At 44.0% G+C, this 19066-nt stretch overlaps 1 protein-coding gene across 2 annotated transcripts in view; it reads right to left on the bottom strand.

The window, feature by feature from the left end:
• The window catches only part of THNSL2 (threonine synthase like 2), an 87253-nt gene that overhangs the window by 22321 nt on the left and 45866 nt on the right, over window positions 1-19066 (bottom strand). For both annotated transcript variants that reach the window (XM_069204515.1, XM_069204525.1), the window contains 4 exons: window positions 5726-5920; window positions 3513-3665; window positions 1003-1233; window positions 319-467 (listed from right to left, as the gene is read on the bottom strand). In XM_069204515.1, coding sequence (XP_069060616.1) covers window positions 319-467; window positions 1003-1233; window positions 3513-3665; window positions 5726-5920 — 728 coding nt within the window. The remainder of the gene's footprint in view (window positions 1-318; window positions 468-1002; window positions 1234-3512; window positions 3666-5725; window positions 5921-19066) is intronic.

Below are 19066 nucleotides of genomic sequence, written 5' to 3'. Positions count from 1 at the left end.
CACCACCTCTTTCAGATAAGTCTAGACACACAGATTACTCTTCCACAATGACATGTTCCTTTTCCGAGGTCCCCAATGGGATTACCTATAACATGATCTCTAGGCAATCTCTCATAACCGGGTCAGATGACAGGACACCCTTTTTCTGTCTGCAAAAATTGCCAAATTCACGCGCACCTTGGATTGGCCTTATGCATCCCAACAGAACACTGAATTCACTGAAAATGACCACTGCTCAGACTGACATATCCAAAAATCATGTAACATAACGTGCTTAATGATTTAGACTTCTTTTTGCTGCTTCCCAAATGTGCATACCTGGATATCCATTGCAGAAGCCAAGGTTGACCGAACACTGTCTGCCAGTGAGAAATCACCATGTTGAACGGTCCTGTGGACAATGTCATTGTTATTCACTCCAACGACAATATGGATTGGAAGCCCCATCTTCTGGGCAATGCATCCAGCTGGAAGTAAGAACACATTTATGGACCTCTGTATCTCCTTCAGTAGCTGGACTAATTATGTACACTACATTATAAATAATAGGGGCATTAGTTCAGGAACGATTGGAAAATAGGAGTCTGTATATTTCCTCATTTTGGTAAGAAGGATGTAATTCTTCCTAATGTCAGGAGAAAGGTGGTTCCCGTTGGTAGTAACTGCCCAAGTGAAAGATTGCCTCTCGACAAATGTTCTGAATTTTGGTACATCAATTTGGAGGGCATTTCTGCTTCTGAGGACTCTCAGACCAGGTGTGCCAAAAAAGAGTATTGTAAACAATATATAAATAAAGAAAACATCAGTGCAAGGCTCTTTTTTAATTAAATAAGAATATTAACATTTTTTTTAGAGAGTGAGAGAGAGACAGAGAGAGAAAGAGTGCACAAGACAGCGAGAGAGACAAAGAGATGGTGTGCGCGCCTAACTTAAAGTACTATTATTATTGTTCCCTACTACTTAGTTTTCTTTAAGTTAATGTGAAGTAACAATTGTTCCTACCGGCAATATTTCCCGCTCCGCCTGTGGGCACAACAACTTCTACAACAGGCAGCGGGCCGGGACCCATGGATGGAGCGCACTGGAAGTAAGCATAGAAGAAGTGGGAGACCTGGATCAGAATGCGAGACCAGTTAACAGAATTCAAGCTCATTAGGTTATGCTTTGCTACAAAGTCATGGTCTGCGAACAGCTTTTTGATGGGGACATCCAGGTCATCCGAGGTACCATCCGCTGTAGGGAAAAAGGAAAAGAAGAAATTTGTCGCTGGCATAATACAACATCCACTGCACCGCGGAGTGGTACTGTATTGTCCAAAATGACCAAGACCCCAAAGTTAGGGCGCGTGATTTATGTGTTAACAGATAAGTGCTGGCATGTCCAATGAGGTAGAAGCAGGAGACGTGGGACATAGCAAACAATGGAAATGTTGTACAGAAGTTCACGTAGAATAACTTCCTCCTGTGTGGACAGCAACTTAACTTTACTGAGTAGTAATGCCCAGGCAGGCAGAGATTCAATTAAAGGCCCCATTATGAGTCGAGAGGAGCAGAATTACATATGAAATTCAACTCTGCCAGATCACAAACTGCCCAGTAAATTTTGCACTTTTGTTTTTCCAAGTACAGGAACATTGGACCTGATTTCTCGGCCAGAAACCCTGGCCAGTAAAATTGCACGAGGCTTTGGCTTCAAGGGCAGACACGCCTCTATTCCTGTTTCCAGGTGGTCTCTTTCTATGGCAGTGGGGGAGAATGCAATGCTAAGCTCTGCAAGGAAACATGTTACATGCTTTGTTTTAATGTGCTCATGGTTAGCTTTATTCTTTAAGTATATATTTATTGTATATGCAAGTTTGTTTATTCTTAAATAACTTTGTAACTGTAATGTTGGTAACTACTTAGAATTTGGAATCTTCCAAGACACAACTCTTTGAGCTGCTCAGACTGCAGGTCTGTGGATGCTGTGCTGCCTCTAATAAATCTTACATATAACTACTTTGGAGTGCTTCTATTTGCAACAGAACTTTTTCCCCTGCCCCACCGTACCAGCCCCACCATGCCCCCACCCTGCTGAGATCTCTATGCGCCTTTTTGCTTGGTATAGGGGATAAGGTGCAGATTTCCAGATAGTAATTCCATGCTCCCACAGTTATTTCTCATTCCAAGGAGTCTAACATGCAATAGGCGGAATTACAGCTGGAGATACTGGCCAGCAATGGAAACTCTTTAAGGCAGCAAGGATCTCAGCATCGAATTCCTACATACTTACGATCCTTTGTATATCAGACCTCTCTACAGGCACCCTGCATGCACATGTCTCAGGTATAATTATGGTGTAGTGTGTGGGCTGCCCCACCACCCTGCCCCTGTGGCCTCCTCTCCCAGGCTAGATGAGGTCCTGCAGGACCACAGTATAGGCCAGCAGGTCTCAGCCAGAGCTATAGTTTCGCACTGCATTCACAGCCATAAATTCATGCAATATGGGGTATTATTCTTTCAGCAGAAGCAGTACTAAAAGGAGCAGTGCTCTACTGTGAGTTCGCTTTGGTGAACAATTAAGGTAGTTGTGTAAAGGTGTAATAACAAAGAGGTACACAGCTATGTTTGACTGACGCCTTCTACTATAAACAAGTGTCTCCAACTTACTACCGCACATCGCCTCTCCTTGCAACCAGCTCCCCTCAGTAGTTCTCCGGGGTTCTCCAGCAATAAAAACAAGTGGGAAACCAGGCAGCACAGGTCTGGCAACTTATTCAGATATAGGGCCAGATTTAAGAGAAAATGACAGTGCGCGTCGCTGTGCCAAATTTGGCAGCGTCACGCACTGTCATTTTCAAAACGCAGGGATGCCATAAGTCTAACTCCAGCACTGCTCCTCATTAGGCCCTGCTATCTGCGGCATGTTGATAATAAGGCTAAATAAACACTGCTTTACCATAATTTTAAAAGGAAAAATCTGAACCTGTGTTTATTTAAAAATGAACTCCAGGCTGTGAGCTACTCTGAAATGGTCAGAGATCTACTGGTAGCTCGTGATCGACTGGTTGGAGACACCTGCTATAGAGTGTAATGGGATTTATATTTCGGCGGATGAGAGATCCATCGCCATTGTGACAGCCGTGATCTAAATCAGGCCCTTAGATAACAGACATTGCTTGAACATGCATGTAAATTACACATTCATCAGGTCTGAGGATGGGAGCATAATTCTTAGAATTTAATTTAATTTGAGGTCCAAGGATGGAACACAGAACAAAATAAGAACAAGAAGGGTCTCTCCCATCATGTCTCTTCTGCCACCTTTCCTGGGGGTGATGTCTGTGCTATCGGCTCATTTGTCTTAATATTCACCGTGGCAAGCACTATAACCATTTTAGAACATGCCGCCTCATCTTCCGATATGCATTATTAATGCAGGTCTGGCAAAGCTGGCCAATATGTTTTGTTGGTGTATTATTTCATATCATGAGCCAGATACATGGATGTGCACCGATGAGTGAAAGTACAAACCTGCAAAGACATGTACGTTGTCTTCAATGACAGTGGTCATCTGTAGTTCCTGTACTGGGGTACAGCGGCCTCTCGGAAGGAGAACGATGATGTCTATGTCCGTCAACCCTCGGACGCTCTCGATAGCAGAGCTCCCGGTATCCCCTGAAGTCGCTGTGAAATAACACACCAATATACCCTTGAACAATCCTTAGTAAAGGGCAAAACATGATTGATATGAATAAAGAAATGCCTGAAACACCAACTCAGTCTACAGACTCACCGTCTTTTACCACCTGGTTTACCTACTGAAAAGTCCTTGTCCACATGGATCTTGGCTCCCCATCTAAGTCAGAAAAACATGATTTCTGATTCGAAGGACTTTAAGTCTCAAATAAAAGCCTTCAAAATGTTCTCTTTATTATTTGTAACGCCATTTGTAATGGCCAAAAGAATGTCATCTTTAAATTACAACAGTTTTATAAGTTAAAAAAAAGTACAGGCATGTGAGACAAACCGAAAAATGTACAATTTGAAATTGCAAGATTTAAAAAGACAGTTGTGCGAGCACCCATCAAAAGGGACGAAGAAATCAAGGTTTGTTCATCAACACAAAACAGCAACGCATGTCAGTTTGGAGGTACTCACGGATGGTAGAGGTGGAATAAAGTGCATTTACATACACATGGAAAGACAACACCACAGGCATGTGGCAGGAAGTCAGTATATTGACTACAGCAATATCAGCATATATTAGCATAAATAACAATCAAAACATTGTGAAGGTAAGTATATAATGGCAACAATAGATCTACTATTTTTAATGGTACGTCTACGTATCTTGCCACCTTCACCTTACCTATATATATGTGTGTATGTGTGTGTGTATATATATATATATATATATATATATATATATATATATATATATATATATATATATATATATATAGAGAGAGAGAGAGAGAGAGAGAGAGAGAGATAGATAGATAGATAGTCCGGGTACATAGATATATCGAGTTAAGTATAGTAAACCTATTATATATATATATATATATATATATATATATATATATATATATATATATTCACCATGTTGATATTTTGGTCATCGATATTCCTGTAGCACAATACTTAATATTCCAGTACAACAACAGGCAGGGCACGCCAATAGCGAATGTACATACATGCACACACGGACAACAAACACAGTCACACTGAGCCACAAATCTGCCTGTCTACTGCCTTCTTTCTGCCGCCATCTTGGTTCCATTGAGAGCGAGTGTTTTCAAACTCTGAGGACATTAGTGGAGCCACATTAGGTCCGATTCATAAGCAGTCGGAAATCCGGGCAGGAGCGAGTCCGCGTCTCCTCCTGCTGGGATACCTGCTGGTGCTTGTTCATAAACTGCCCAGGCTTAGGCAGTGATAACCTACGTCTCTCACGAATGTACACACAGTAGTGAGGCTTGAAGCCCTGGAAACCACAGTGTACACTTGGACGAGATGCATCACTTTGTGTGCAGTCTGCAATTTACATCTTAATCACAGTACTAACCTACTTCCCTTGTCCTACCAACCATTTACGCCTGCGGAAAAGAAAGCCGAGCTATGTGCATCTTTCTGTAGGTGGATTTCCTCCTGGAAATCGCGCAGAACCCAGATTTTGACTCCTGTAAAATTCTTCCTCATCCATGGTGCATTGTCCAAAGTCTTTTTGACACGGACTGACCCCTTACTGGCTCATTCTCCTCCCTTTTAGCAGAGCTCACACACTTGCAAGCTTTCTAATCTACCAACGCAAGTCTCTCTCTATCTTACTTGAAACAGGTCATATCAAGTGTCTCTTTGGTTTGCACAAGCATCTTCCCTGCAATGAAAGACAAACCTTGCAGTGGTTTAGTGGCGAGAGCAGGGGGCTCTCTGAGCCCTCTGAAGTTTCTAAGAATTGCTTGCAGCCTTTTCAAGACCGCTGAAGAATGATAAGGAAATATCTCACACGTAACAAGATCTTCACCAGTAATCTTATTCAATTTTGATTGTGTAGCACCAGCATTATATACTACCTTTGGAAAATTTAATTGAGAAAATCATACCAAAAAACACAGCACAGTTTTATGAACCAACTTGTTCTCAGCACAATGTCCAGCCTGCTCTTTCATCTTTGCAAGAAATAAATATTGAGAAAGCATCCTTACCATTTTAAAGTCATTGACTATATGACTGTGACTTACCCACCACAATAGTGACATGCTTGTTCCTTTTCTTTAGGAAGTGCTGTAGAAACTGCCCCACACAGGACATCGCCAAATCCTTGAAGGCGTGCGTGGCCCCATGCCACATCTCGAGCACGTTTAGTCCATCCCTCAGCTGTGACAGGTGGACAATATCTTTGTGTCGGAACCTCTTGAAAGCATTGTCAATCAGACCTAGGAATATGAAAAATTCATCCTTAGGAATATAGGTGGTCAAACATGTCCATGAACATGTCATTCAAATAATTACTCTAAACTAATCTCTTCGGTCAACAGTGCCCCTGGAAGGAATGAGAAGAACCTGCAAAGAGGTGTGCTGGATGACTGCATCTAAAAGCAGTTAACTGTTTAATTAAAAATCAATATTAATCTTAAACTTTTCATTGTGGATGTTGCTGCTTGTGAAAGGGCCTTGTACAAATCACTTGTATGCCAGACTGTGGAACCGCAAAGGCAGGTCTCAAAGATGCTGGAGTCATGCGAGGTTTTCTGAACAACCACAGACAACGTAAAGATGGTCCTCTGGACTCCTTGGGCATGATTCGCAAAGACATTTGCCTTTGTAAACCTGACTTACAGGTACAAATGGCTCGGTTTACAACTGTAGGCCATTCACAAAAAGTGACCTTGAACTCGCAAGTTGTTTTACTCATGAACACTATTATCCCATGAAGGTGTGATATTGCAAGTTGGTAAATTACAGTTTAGGAGGAGGGGTGATTTGGGTACACTCACTAACCTGAGAGATTTTCTATGACTCATTCTCACCCTGGAAACGTTAGGAGATTTACAACCGTCAGGGGCAGGAGTAAATCTCATTCCACAGTATGAACATGCCCAAAATTGATGTTGGCATAAGGGAAGGGATTTCTCCCAGTGAAAAAAATATGTTCCTTTGTAGAACAAAACAAAAGAAAGAGCAATGGCATTGCCCAGATAATGAAGGCATTTCCCCATGTGCCAGTGTGCACCATGTATAGTATTTTGTTTGATAGTGCAGCTGTCTAGTCACAAACACACAAACGTTTTCCACGAGTATGCCTGTAAACATGCAGCTGTTGAAGTATTGTAGGTGTACCCTGAGAAACCTTTGAAATTCTTGACATGTCCAACTGTATGCAAAGCTGAATGCTATACGTGCAAATTCACAACTTCCTTTAAGATTTGGACCCCTTGTATGCAAAATGACCTTGTTTAGATATCCAGAATTCCTTGCATGAATCTGAATCTCTGAGGCAAGACTAGAACAACCTGGTCCTAGATCATCCTAAGAGCATTTTAATGTATTCCACAGATGTGCACACACATGTGCAGTGAGGCGGTAAGCATGGCAGAGTCCCTACTCTAGTTTCCTCCCAGTTTAACTCTCTCCATGACACTCAGCCAAGCATGTCATGCCCTTGCAGGGACACAATGGTGTATCTGTGAAATCCTGCTGGGACTTGAGAAGAATCAGGAGATGCCAATGAGTTGTCATGTGTTTTTAACAAATGCATTACTTATTATATTGTTTACAACTCAGGTTACTAAAGTTTGTAAACAGTTCAGAAAGGTAACACAATTACCTTAACAATGAATGTCAGACAGTCGACAAGATGCAGGTCGTTTTTCTGCTGCAGAAAATAACCATTTGGATTAAAACAGGTCTTCTAATGAGGATGTTCACCCCATAAAATTGATAACTACTGGGAGAGATTGATTTATCAGTGTAAGTAATTAGCCATAATGGTAATATGCTGCTCCAAGAGTTTGTACGTTCAGGGTTTACAGAACTAGACTTCAAATGTACTTGAGATGAAGGGAAATTGGGGCTTAAAGTGCTTGCTGTGTTACTGAATAAATATATTTTCAAATCGTGGATTTTATTGTTTTAGGGAATAAACTGCCCCATCAGATACATTTATTACATACCGGTTCCACTCACATTCCCCTTTACAGGAATCCTCATCATGACGTCTTACTATCCACATAACCTTATCAATTCATTGGCAGTAATCAATTAATCGCCAAACACCTTCACTTTCAGCTTTCTGTAATTTAGTGTGCCTTGAAGTCCTTGAGGGGCCTGGATAAGGGAAAAATGTTACCGGGAGCGTGAAGCTGGTTTAGGATATAAACCTCCCTATTTTATCCATATTGTCTACTTTTTGTAAAACAAATCAGATGTGGTTCAAATATATTTGTCTCAGATGAAACAGGCCATATAAATGAGAACAAGCGATACAAAATACTGCAGTTAAAAATGTGTCAATGCTCAAAGGTATTTCATTAAAGCAACACGGACGCCAGGTTCCTTTCATAAGTTGAACATTGAAATAAAATCAGTTTTAAAAAGTTAGGGGCTAATTTAAGAGCCCCTAGTGCCAACCTAACGACACATTAGCATCACTAATGTGGCGTTAGATGGCCAAAACCACCACGCCATATTTACAAAGTGGCGCAATGCATGCATTACGCAACTTTGTAACCCTTTGCGCTACATTATGCCTGCGCCAGACATGATATATGCAAAGACATATTCCCCCGTTAGGAGGGCTGAAATAATGGCGGAAGGAAATCTAGGAGATTTCCTTGCGCCATTTTTTGGGCACTTTTAACGCTAAAAGGGGGCATGCCATTGAATACAATGGAACAACATTTTGGCACTACTCCTGCAAAGTACATCAATATCGTAAAAAATAATGATGCTATTGCTCCCTACCCTGCGCTATGGTGCGCTGTATTTTAAATATAGCGCACACATGGTGAAAGTAGGGGGGTGGTAAGGGGCACAAGGAAAGTTGTGCTGCACTGTAAAACAGCCTCTTATAGTTGAAGGTTCCAAGCTGAAAAAATATAGGCGGCTACCGCTTTAAAAAAAAGTTGTGTCGGTGTGTAATGCAGCTGGTGCTCAAAGCTTCTGCACAGTCCACTAGCATCAAGTCGTGGCCTCCCTGCAGCGTCTGGTGTGATGTTTTATGAAAAGTGGACAATCAATCAGGAATTTGTAGAGCGCACTACTCACCCGTGAGGGTCTCAAGGCGCTGGGGGGGGGGGGTGGCGGGGGGGAGGAAAGGGAAGGAGGTGCTGCTACTGCTCGAACAGCCAGGTCTTGCCAAAGAAACATTTAATGCAGAAACTGAGTGATCGTATCACAAAACTATTTCTATAATTCTAAAACAACTCGTGGTGGGTTTACTCTTACAATGCGAGTAGATCTGCGATTTTTTTTGAGGAATTAAAAAAAAAAAACAGCCACAGCTACACTTTAAAATCCAGGCACATTGTACATTCCAAGGAGTACTTGGCTTCACTAATCTAATTCTATATAAGAAGGCCTTCGATACATCAACCTGACATTTATTGTCTGAGAGGCAATTTAAAGACCTAAAGCATCGCCATTATCTCATTTATTACTTTTTTTTATTAATATGTTGCATTTCACTACGTTTATATCCTATGCATATTCCTGTTCTTTTGCTGCCACCTGCTGGCGGTCTAGAGTTATACATCTTTTCCAAGTACGGGATTGCAACTGCGGAAGAAGCTACGACAGGTGTTTGGTGTTAAAAGGGATAGAGATGAAGATACCCATCCATTATCTGAACTGCACAGAGTGAAACCAGGAAACAGGGATATAATCCCGGCATCACTACATGACTAAACTGGGTGCTCCTAGAAGATTACTTTACTTCACTGTGGTTCCCTTTCCTTGATAATCACATTTGGGAGCACCTTGAATCAATATGTTTTAAATATTAGCACATATCGAACACATTTTACTAAAATATGTGCCCAAGAAATGGTACCACAGAATAATAGCAAAACCGTGTTTTAAGTCGAACATTGTTTATGCGCAAACTTTATTTTGAAATCAGTCACCATCCTTCCTTCTGCATGAGTTTGCATATAGTTAGGCTTCCGGAGTATTCAGGCATCATTAAAAGTGGCCCAAATTGTTACATTTTGCATAAGCATCTACAAGGTTTAATACTGGAACCAATGTCAGTAATTCAAGCTGAGCTCACAGCTTCAATGCATTTCCTTAGTGCGCTCGACCATACAATAAAGATTTTCATTATTGAAATACACATATGTTTGAACAACTTATACACGTGGATAACAACATGCTTTAGTGGCAGACAGTCCTCTTTCTCGGGCTATAGGTTGGCAGCTAAAAGGGTTGTGCTTAGTCCACTTGTCCTGTGGGGAAAATAAACATAAGATCTCGTTATCTTTGAAGTTAAGCAGCATGTCCTGGGCGTAGGGAGATAGGAATTCCACACCCATGTGTTTTTCTCTCGCTCGCACTGGGTCAGTCTGATGATCAAAATAAGTCAGACCCCTAAAGATGACTAATGGAGCCCAACTCTTACAACCATAAAGAAAGGACTAAAAATACTCAGAATATTCACATTCCCTCGTTATAATGAAATACCCTGAATGTTCTAGTCAAAAATTAAACTTCTGGAGGCACTTAACATTGAGGAGGGATCGAGAATTAAATGGAATACACAAGAAATTCTCAATGAGAATTTGTCGCAATACATATGTGTAGATACTGACAATAACATTCTTATGGCACATGGAAGGTGTATTCGGGAATTTGAAGATGGGCACGTCACAGATTGCTCAAGCCAGATGCCTGTCCTGGCTCATCGGAAAGTCTTCCTATACTCGCGGCAAAAACAAGATGAGCTTTCATGTGGCTTCTGCCCAGTGTCAATGCACACAACGATCACATTTTACTCGAAGATGTGCCCAAGAAATGGTACTACAACCATGTTTTAAGCTGAACATTTTTTATGCGTACACTTTATTTTGAAAGCAGTCACCATCCTTACCTTCTGGCTTCTGCATGCATTTGCCTATGGTTAGGCATCATTAAAAGGGGCCCCAAATTGTTCAAATTTGCATATGCATGCACACGGTTTAATACTAGAACCACTGTCAGTAATTCAAGCTGAGCTCGTGCCTTCAATGCATTTCCTTACAGCGCTTGTCCAACGTGTAAAGATTTTCATTCATGAAATACACATATAAGTTTGAACAACTTATACACATGGATAAAAACTTGTTTTAGTGGTAGACAGTCCTCTTTCACTGAGCTATAGTGTGGCAGCCAAAAGGTTTGTGCTACAGGGAGTTTAGCCCACTTGTCCTATGGTGTTATTACATTACACCAGGTCCAGGTATCCCCTATAAGTGAGGTGTAGGCAGTGTCTAGGAAGCCAGGGCTCTCTAAAGGTAGCTGTGGATGAGCAGCTAAGGCCTATCTAGGAGACATGCAAAGCTTATGCAATACCTCTGTAGTTACGAAGCACTTACACACGTCTGCCAAGTTGGACAGCTGGTAGAGAGGTCCATGGGGACCAGTCCAGACCACCACCCATGATGCAGGATCCACATAGCTCTGGAGGAGAGGAGATCCACGCAGTCGGTCTTGTTGCAGTTGCTGCCTGCGGATGCAGGGGAGTGACTCCTTCACTCCAAGGGAGATTCAATCTTGCTTCTTCTGCAGGTTGAAGACTTGTCGCCCACAGAGAATGCATAGCCGGGGAAATGTTTCAGTTGCTGGAAGGAGCCGGAGAAACAATGCTGCAGAGCAGAGTCGTCGCTGTAGTTCCAAATAGTCTGTTCCTGGAGGGTCCAGTTGCAGTTCCAGTGGCCAGAAGGTGAAGTAAACAGTGCAGATAAGTCCTGCTGGAATCTTGCACGTTGAATCTGAGGCCCCACCCAAGAGGGAGACACTAAATAGTCCAGGAAGGGGGATGGCCACCTAGGAGGGGGACCACCTATCAGGACGGGACTGTGATGTCACCTGCCTGTCCTGGCCACTCAGATGCTCTCAGAGGCCTCTGCCATCCTTGGATTCAAGATGGTAGAATCAAGTGGGCCCCCTGGGGTGGTTATGGACAGGGGAGTGGTGACTCCCATTTCCATTGTCCAGTTTCACGCCAGAGCAGGGACCAGGGGTCTTTGGACTGGTGCAAACCGGTTTATGCAAGGAGGGCACCAAATATGCCCTTCAAAGCATACCAGTGGCTTGGGGAGACTATCCCTCCCAAGCCATGTAACACCTATTTCCAAGAGAGAGGGTGTTGCCTCCCTCTCCCACAGGAAATCCTTTGTTTCGCCTTCCTTTGCTTGAGCTGGTCAAGCAGCAGGAGGGCAGAAACCTGTCTGAGGGGTGGCAGCAGCATGGGCTGCCGGAAAACCCCAGAAGACTGGTAGATGCAATGCTGGGGGTTGTCTAAGGACCCCCCCAGAGTCCATGAAATCATACAACTAATACTGGCAACAGTATTGGGGTAATGATAATCCAGGTTCGGAGTTATCATTATGTAGCTGGACACATTTTACCCTGTGTCCAGTACATGGGTTAAAGGGCTTCCCTGCACTTACGAAGTCCAGTAAAATGGAGCTGGAGTTCATAGGGGCACCTCTGCTCATGCAGAGGTGCCCTCACACACACAGGTACCTGCACCCTGCCCTCTGGGCTAGGAGGGCCTGCCTTAGGGGTGGCTTACAGTGACCTGGTGCAGTGCCATGAAGTGAAAGGGTGCATGCACCTTTTCACTCAGGCTGCAATGGCAGGCCTGCAGACACATTTGACATGGGCTCCCATGGGTGGCACAATACATGCTGCAGCCCATGGGGAACCCCTGATGCTCCAATGCCCTGGGTACTTAGGTACCATATACTAGGGACTTATATGGGGGCACCAGAATGCCAACAGTGGGGTGTGTTAAGTCCTAAGCAACCACATTTAGAGGGAGAGAGCACAGTCACTTGGGTCCTAGTTAGCAGGATCCCAGTTAACACAGTCAAAACACACTGACAGCAGGCAAAAAGTGGGGGTAACCATGCCAAAAAGAGGCATAGGGAGATAGGAATTACACACCCCCTGTATGCTTTTCTCTCTCTTGCACTTGTCAAAGTCTAATGATCAAACATATGTCAGACTCCACAAAAATGAGTAATGGAGCCCAACTCTTACAACCAGCTGCATAAAGAAAGGACTGAAAATACTCACTAACTTAACACATTCTTTCAGTACAATGAAATGCCATGCTGCAAGTTCACAATCCATAGTCTCAAGGCCCACTAAGATAACCGATGGGGAATCCTTCTCATCATCTGCGTACCCCATCTGCGCCACACCTAATTTTATTTTGCTCACAGATGTATTCAAGTAGGCAGAAAGTACCACCATTGCCAGTGTAGTGGTGTGGCCCATTCAACCCTCAGGGTGTGACTCCTGTCCCCAACCACAAGGACAGCAACCCACAGTGGCCACTGACAGCTGTCAGTGACGAAAGCCAGGGCTCAGTCCATCCAGGGCTCTCTAAACCCCGTAATCCCAGGTAAATAGCGCTCTTTGTCCAATCTCTCTTCCACAGGTTCAGGGGTGGTATCCTGAGACTAGTCCCCTAGGACGGACAGGAGTTAATGGGGACTCCCCACCTGCCCCCCACAAACCCTTTCTCGGGGCTCTGTACCCTCCTTTTGGGAGTGGTACCCCCAGAATTGAGAACTGTCAGGGGGTTTCTGGCTGCCATCCTGCACAATTCTCCCATCATTTCAGGAGTGCTCCTGCAACTTGTCCCCCAACCCACGATCTGTACCCATAGGCTGAGCATGTGCCTGGCAAACTAGGACTTCCATGGGAGTACACCGCCCCCTTCCAAGGGAAACACATCCTCCATGTATTGTGTGAGAGTCTGTCTGGCAATGGTCTCCTGACCCCTGTCCATCTGATAGGGCATCAACCCCTTCCAAGGCAAATGTGGCATCACCAGGGTCATTCCTGGGGTACTCTGACCTTGGAGCGGGCAACCCCTGACCCACCAGTTCTTCCTCTGAGGACTGCCCCACCCCTCAATCTCTACTTGTGCACCCTCCTCTCCGAAGTGGTGCTGCCAGACACCAGAACTGGTGGGACACTTGTGACAGCCACCCGCCCACGTTCTCCTGACTCTATGAGACTTCCATCAGTGGATGGTCTCCTGGTATGGACCAGATCCCCCTGCCTGTGCCCCCTTTAGGGCAATACAAGCACTGGGGCTGGAGACAGGGCACCCGGGACTCTGCCCATTCCTACCCCTTCTCCTACTCTTGGAAAGGACGTGGGATCCTTCTTCCCATACTACACTGGGACAAGCCTGCGGTGCTGCAAGTATCCCCCTCACTCTTATGGGGAAAACCTGAGCCACTCCCCTTAGAATTACTCCTCAATGCCTCTTCAGACCCTCTGGAACTCACCCAGAGGTCTACCTTCAGTGCAAGTTCTCTGGGGTCAGAGAACCTACAATGCAACAGGTGTTGGCATAGCTCTGGCAAACCGTTACTGGACATATGCTCTACAGAAATCAAATTGTGCAGCCCCTCACCATACTACCCTACACTCAACCATCCAGTGCGATGAAAAAGTACCCCACATCATCCCTCATCTGGTTAGACAGTGTCCGACTGCCCCTAAAACTAAAACTGCCCTAAAACTAAACCTGCCCTCCTCTGGGGTGACTCCATACTACCATACCAGGGCTTCCTCCATAGGGGGTACACCTCTCCCTGTCAATCCCTTCTAGAGCTAGTAGAGTGTCCCTCTCACCACCAAGAATATGACTCCCCATGTCAGTTCCCCAATTCACCTCAGGGACCCTGTGCACCTCTGGAGCTACATCACATGCCTGAGCCCACTGGAGTATGTCACCCCCTGCCTTAGAAAAAAAGTCGCTGGGAATGCAAACCATTTTTTCATTACTGGACATGGTGCTTTCACTGCCACCATCTGAGCTGAACTCAGCCTTCCTTGCTTCCAGCGCCATCAGACTGAGTTCCCAAGCTAGAAGAGCTTTCTTCTCCTTAAGGGCCAATCTCTTTTCCTCCACAGCTTTTTCCTTGTCCTGCTTTAGACTGAGCTTCACCAGCTCCAACTCGAGCTTCCCAGCTCTCTGTCTATTATCCAGCTCATCTGGAGACAGACCTGGAGAGGAACCACTGCTGCCAGCTCTTGAGGGAGCTCTTCCACCATGCAGGCTGGCTCCCCCACCCAACAGGCGATGCTGGTTCCTCCAGCCATCCCAGGTGCAGACTTTGTTCCTCCTCCTCCACTACATTATTCTCATTCTCTGTGTTTCCACCTGCCTTCCTGGCTGCCAACCAGACCCTCAGGCACCTTTTGCAGCTCCTCTTTCCTAGTGAGGTCTCTAAAAGAACTTTTGAACTCCCAGCAGAACTTTATGAGCTGAGGCACGGTATAGGTTTCCAATCTCTCCTGCTCAAACACCAAATCTGCAGGGCTCACCAGACTGAGACATGATTGTGGCCAAAACCAGTATGTTGGAGTGTAATGGTCTACGATATGGAAGTAGTGTACTCCAATCACTGTATGCCAAGTATAAATACAAGTCCTACCCTCACCGCTGATCACCAATGTTAGAAATGGGGTCTGTAGTTGGCGGTGGTTTGCAGCCTGTCCAAGTAGGGAACTTTACTCTAGTCAGCGTAAGGGAGCCACACAGCTAAGATAACCCCTGCTCACCCCCTTGGTAGCTTGGCATGAGCAGTCAGGTTTATCTCAGAGGCAATGTGTAAACTACTTGTACACACACAGTAACAGAATGAAAACACCACAAAAGTACTCCACAGCAGTTTAGAAAAATATCCAATATTTATCCGAGTAAAACAAGACCAAAACAACAAAAATACAACATACACAAGTAAATATATCACTTTTTAAAGGTTTCAATGATTCTTAGACCATAGAAATAAAGGTTGTATCTTTTTAGCACAAAGTACCTGGGATGCGTCAAAAACAACAATAATGCGGGCCACAGGGGAGGTGATGTGCCAAAAAAGCAAAGCGATGCTTCAGTACCTTACTGCGCAGGGGAGGTGATGTGTCAATTCTTTCCTGGCAGGTGAGGCGATGCTTCGGTTCCTTACTGGTAGGGGAGGTGATCCATTGATTCTTTCCTCGCAGGAAAGGCAATACATTGATTCCCAGACCACAGCCTCGGTTCCTTATTGCAGTGTGGGGTTGATGTGAAACTGATGCCCATGGATGATGCATAGAAAATCCAGATGCACTGTGATGATGGAACCGCATTGAAACAGGCACTGCCTTGATTCTGCAGATGCTGCACTGATTTTTCAACTGTGAAACAGGCGCTGCGTTGATTTTGCAGGCGTAGCATCGATTTTTTAGCCGCGGTGTGCCGGTGTGTGGATTTTCTCCATCAGGTCACCAGATTACACTTCCAAGGGCCCAGGGACTGGAGTTGGCACCACTCGTCAAGTCAGGACTCTCAGAAGAAGAGCCCAGGCACTGCAGATGAAGTCTTTCACGTCCCTGAGACTTCTTAACAGGAGGCAAGCTCAGTTCAAGTTCTTGAAGAACCTCAGACAGCAGGATGTAGAAAGCAAAGTCCAGTTGTTTCACTCCCAGGATAGAAGCAGCAAGCCAGCACAAAAACAAGAAGCAGGCAGAGTGGCAGTCCCTCCTACAGCATCTAGCTTTTCTTCCTGGCAGAATGTCCTCAGTCTAGAAGTGTTCTAACTATGTGGTATCAGGGGTCCAGTAGTTATACCCCTTTCTGTCTTTGAAGATGGCAAACTTCACAGAGAGGTCTTTGTAGGGCACAATACCCTGTCTTTCCCTGCCCTGGCCCCAGACACTTTCTAGGAGGTTTGAGACTGCATTGTGTGTGTACAGGCACATCCCTATTAAGGTCCAAGTGTCAGCTCCTCCCACCACTCTAGCTCAGGAAAAACCATCAGCCTGGTGATGGGTCATCAGGATATGCAGGGCACACCTCAGCTCCCTTTGTGTGACTGTCTACAGTGAATGCACAAACAGCCCAACTGTCATCCTGACCCAGACATGTTTTCAGCAGACCGGCAGAGCTACAGAATGGTTAAGCAACAAAATGCACACTTTCTAAAAGTGTCATTTTCAAACTTACAATTCAAAAACCAACTTCACCAAAAGATGTATTTTAAAATTGTGAGTTCAGAGACCCCCAAGCTCCATATCTCTATCTACTCCCAAAGAGAACTACACTTAAAAGACATTTCAAGGCAATGCCCATGTTATCCTATGGGAAAGATATGCCTTGCAATAGTGAACATCGAATTTAACAGTATTTCACTATCAGGACAATAAAGCATATCAGTACATGCCCTACCTTTTGAATACACGGCGCCTTGCCCATGTTGCTGCCTTGGGCCTACTTTAAGGGTGACTTATAAATATTAAAAGGGACGGTTTGGGCCTAACAAGTGGCTGCACTTGCCAGGTTGAAATGGCAGTTTAAAACTGCACACACAGACACTGCAGTGACAGGTCTGAGACATGTTTACAGGGCTACTTGTGTGGGTCAGTACTGCAAGCCCACTAGTAGCATTTGGTTTACAGGCCCTGGGCACACCTGGTGCACTGTACTAGGAACTTACTAGTAAATCACATACACCAATCATGGATAAACCAATCACCAATACAATTTAGACAGAGAGCACTTGCACTTTAGCACTGGTTAGCAGTGGTAAAGTGCCCAGAGTCCTAAAGCCAACAAAAACCGGTCAGAAAAAAGAAGATGAAGAAGGCAAAAAGTCTGGAATAACCCTGCAAAAAGGGCCAGGTCCAACACTACTTCACTGGCCCCATCAACCAGTGATGTGGGAAGGAAGGACAAGGCTTACTACTAATATTTAGCATTTGTTTGTAGAAGGCAAGACTAAAAAAGCTGTACCATATATATATATATATATATATATATATATATATATATATGGAAAATGTCACTTACCCAGTGTACATCTGTTCGTGGCATGGGACGCTGCAGATTCACATGCTGTGCATTATCCTGCCATCTAGTGTTGGACTCTGAGTGTTACAAGTTGTTTTTCTTCGAAGAAGTCTTTTTGAGTCACGAGACCGAGGGACTCCTCCCTTTCAGCTCCATTGCGCATGGGCGTCAACTCCATCTTAGATTGTTTAACCCGCAGAGGGTGAGGTAGGAGTTGTGTATATAGTAAAGGTGCCCATGCAATGGAGTAAGTATATGTGTACATAATGTGTATAAAAATTATAAGTATTTACAAAATCTCCCCAAAAGCTGTGGCTTAGCCTGTAGGAGTTGAAGTTGTTTGAAATAATGTTCGTAGTACAGCCTGGCCTGCTGTGGCTTGTTGTGTTGTTAACACATCTACACAGTAATGTTTTGTGAATGTATGAGGCGTAGACCATGTGGCTGCCTTACAGATTTCCGTCATAGGTATGTTTCCTAAAAAAAGCCATTGTGGCGCCTTTCTTCCTAGTGGAGTGCGCCTTTGGCGTAATAGGTAGATCTCTTTTTGCCTTGATATAGCAGGTTTGAATACATTTCACTATCCACCTGGCGATGCCTTTTTTTGATATTGGATTTCCTGCATGAGGTTTTTGGAAGGCTACAAACAATTGTTTTGTTTTGCGAAACTGTTTTGTTCTATCAAGGTAATACATTAGTGCTCTTTTAATGTCTAATGTATGTAAGGCTCTTTCGGCTACTGAGTCTGGTTGTGGAAAAAAGACTGGGAGTTCCACTGTTTGGTTTAGGTGGAACAGTGATATAACTTTTGGTAAGAACTTGGGATTTGTACGGAGAACCACTTTATGTTTATGTATTTGTATAAAGGGTTCTTGTATAGTAAATGCCTGTATTTCACTTACTCTTCTAAGGGATGTGATAGCTATTAGGAAGGCTACTTTCCAAGTTAAGTATTGCATCTCACAAGAGTGCATTGGTTCAAATGGTGGACCCATGAGTCGTGTTAATACAATATTGAGGTTCCACGAGGGGACTGGTGGTGTTCTCGGGGTATGATTCTTTTTAAACCCTCCATAAATGCTTTGATGACTGGGATTCTAAAAAGTGAAGTTGAATGTGTAATCTGCAGATAGGCAGATATTGCTGTGAGATGTATTTTAATAGAAGAAAAGGCTAGTTTAGATTTTTGTAAGTGTAATAAGTAGCTTACAATGTTTTTTGCGGAAGCCTGTAGTGGTTGAATTTGATTATTATGGCAGTAATAAACAAATCTTTTCCATTTGTTTGCGTAACAATGTCTTGTAGTAGGTTTTCTAGCTTGTTTAAGGACCTCCATACATTCTTGTGTAAGGTCTAAATGTCCAAATTCTAAGACTTCAGGAGCCAGATTGCTAGATTGAGCGATGCTGGATTCGGGTGTCTGATCTGTTGTTTGTGTTGAGTTAACAGATCTGGTCTGTTTGGTAGTTTGACATGAGGTACTACTACGTCAACTAGTGTTGTGTACCATGGTTGGTGAGCCCAGGTT

The sequence above is a fragment of the Pleurodeles waltl genome, chromosome 1_2, assembly GCF_031143425.1.
Source record: "Pleurodeles waltl isolate 20211129_DDA chromosome 1_2, aPleWal1.hap1.20221129, whole genome shotgun sequence".
Taxonomy (NCBI): Eukaryota; Metazoa; Chordata; class Amphibia; order Caudata; family Salamandridae; genus Pleurodeles; species Pleurodeles waltl.
Note: the sequence above shows the minus strand (reverse complement) of the source record. Positions and strands in the feature narration are given on the sequence as shown.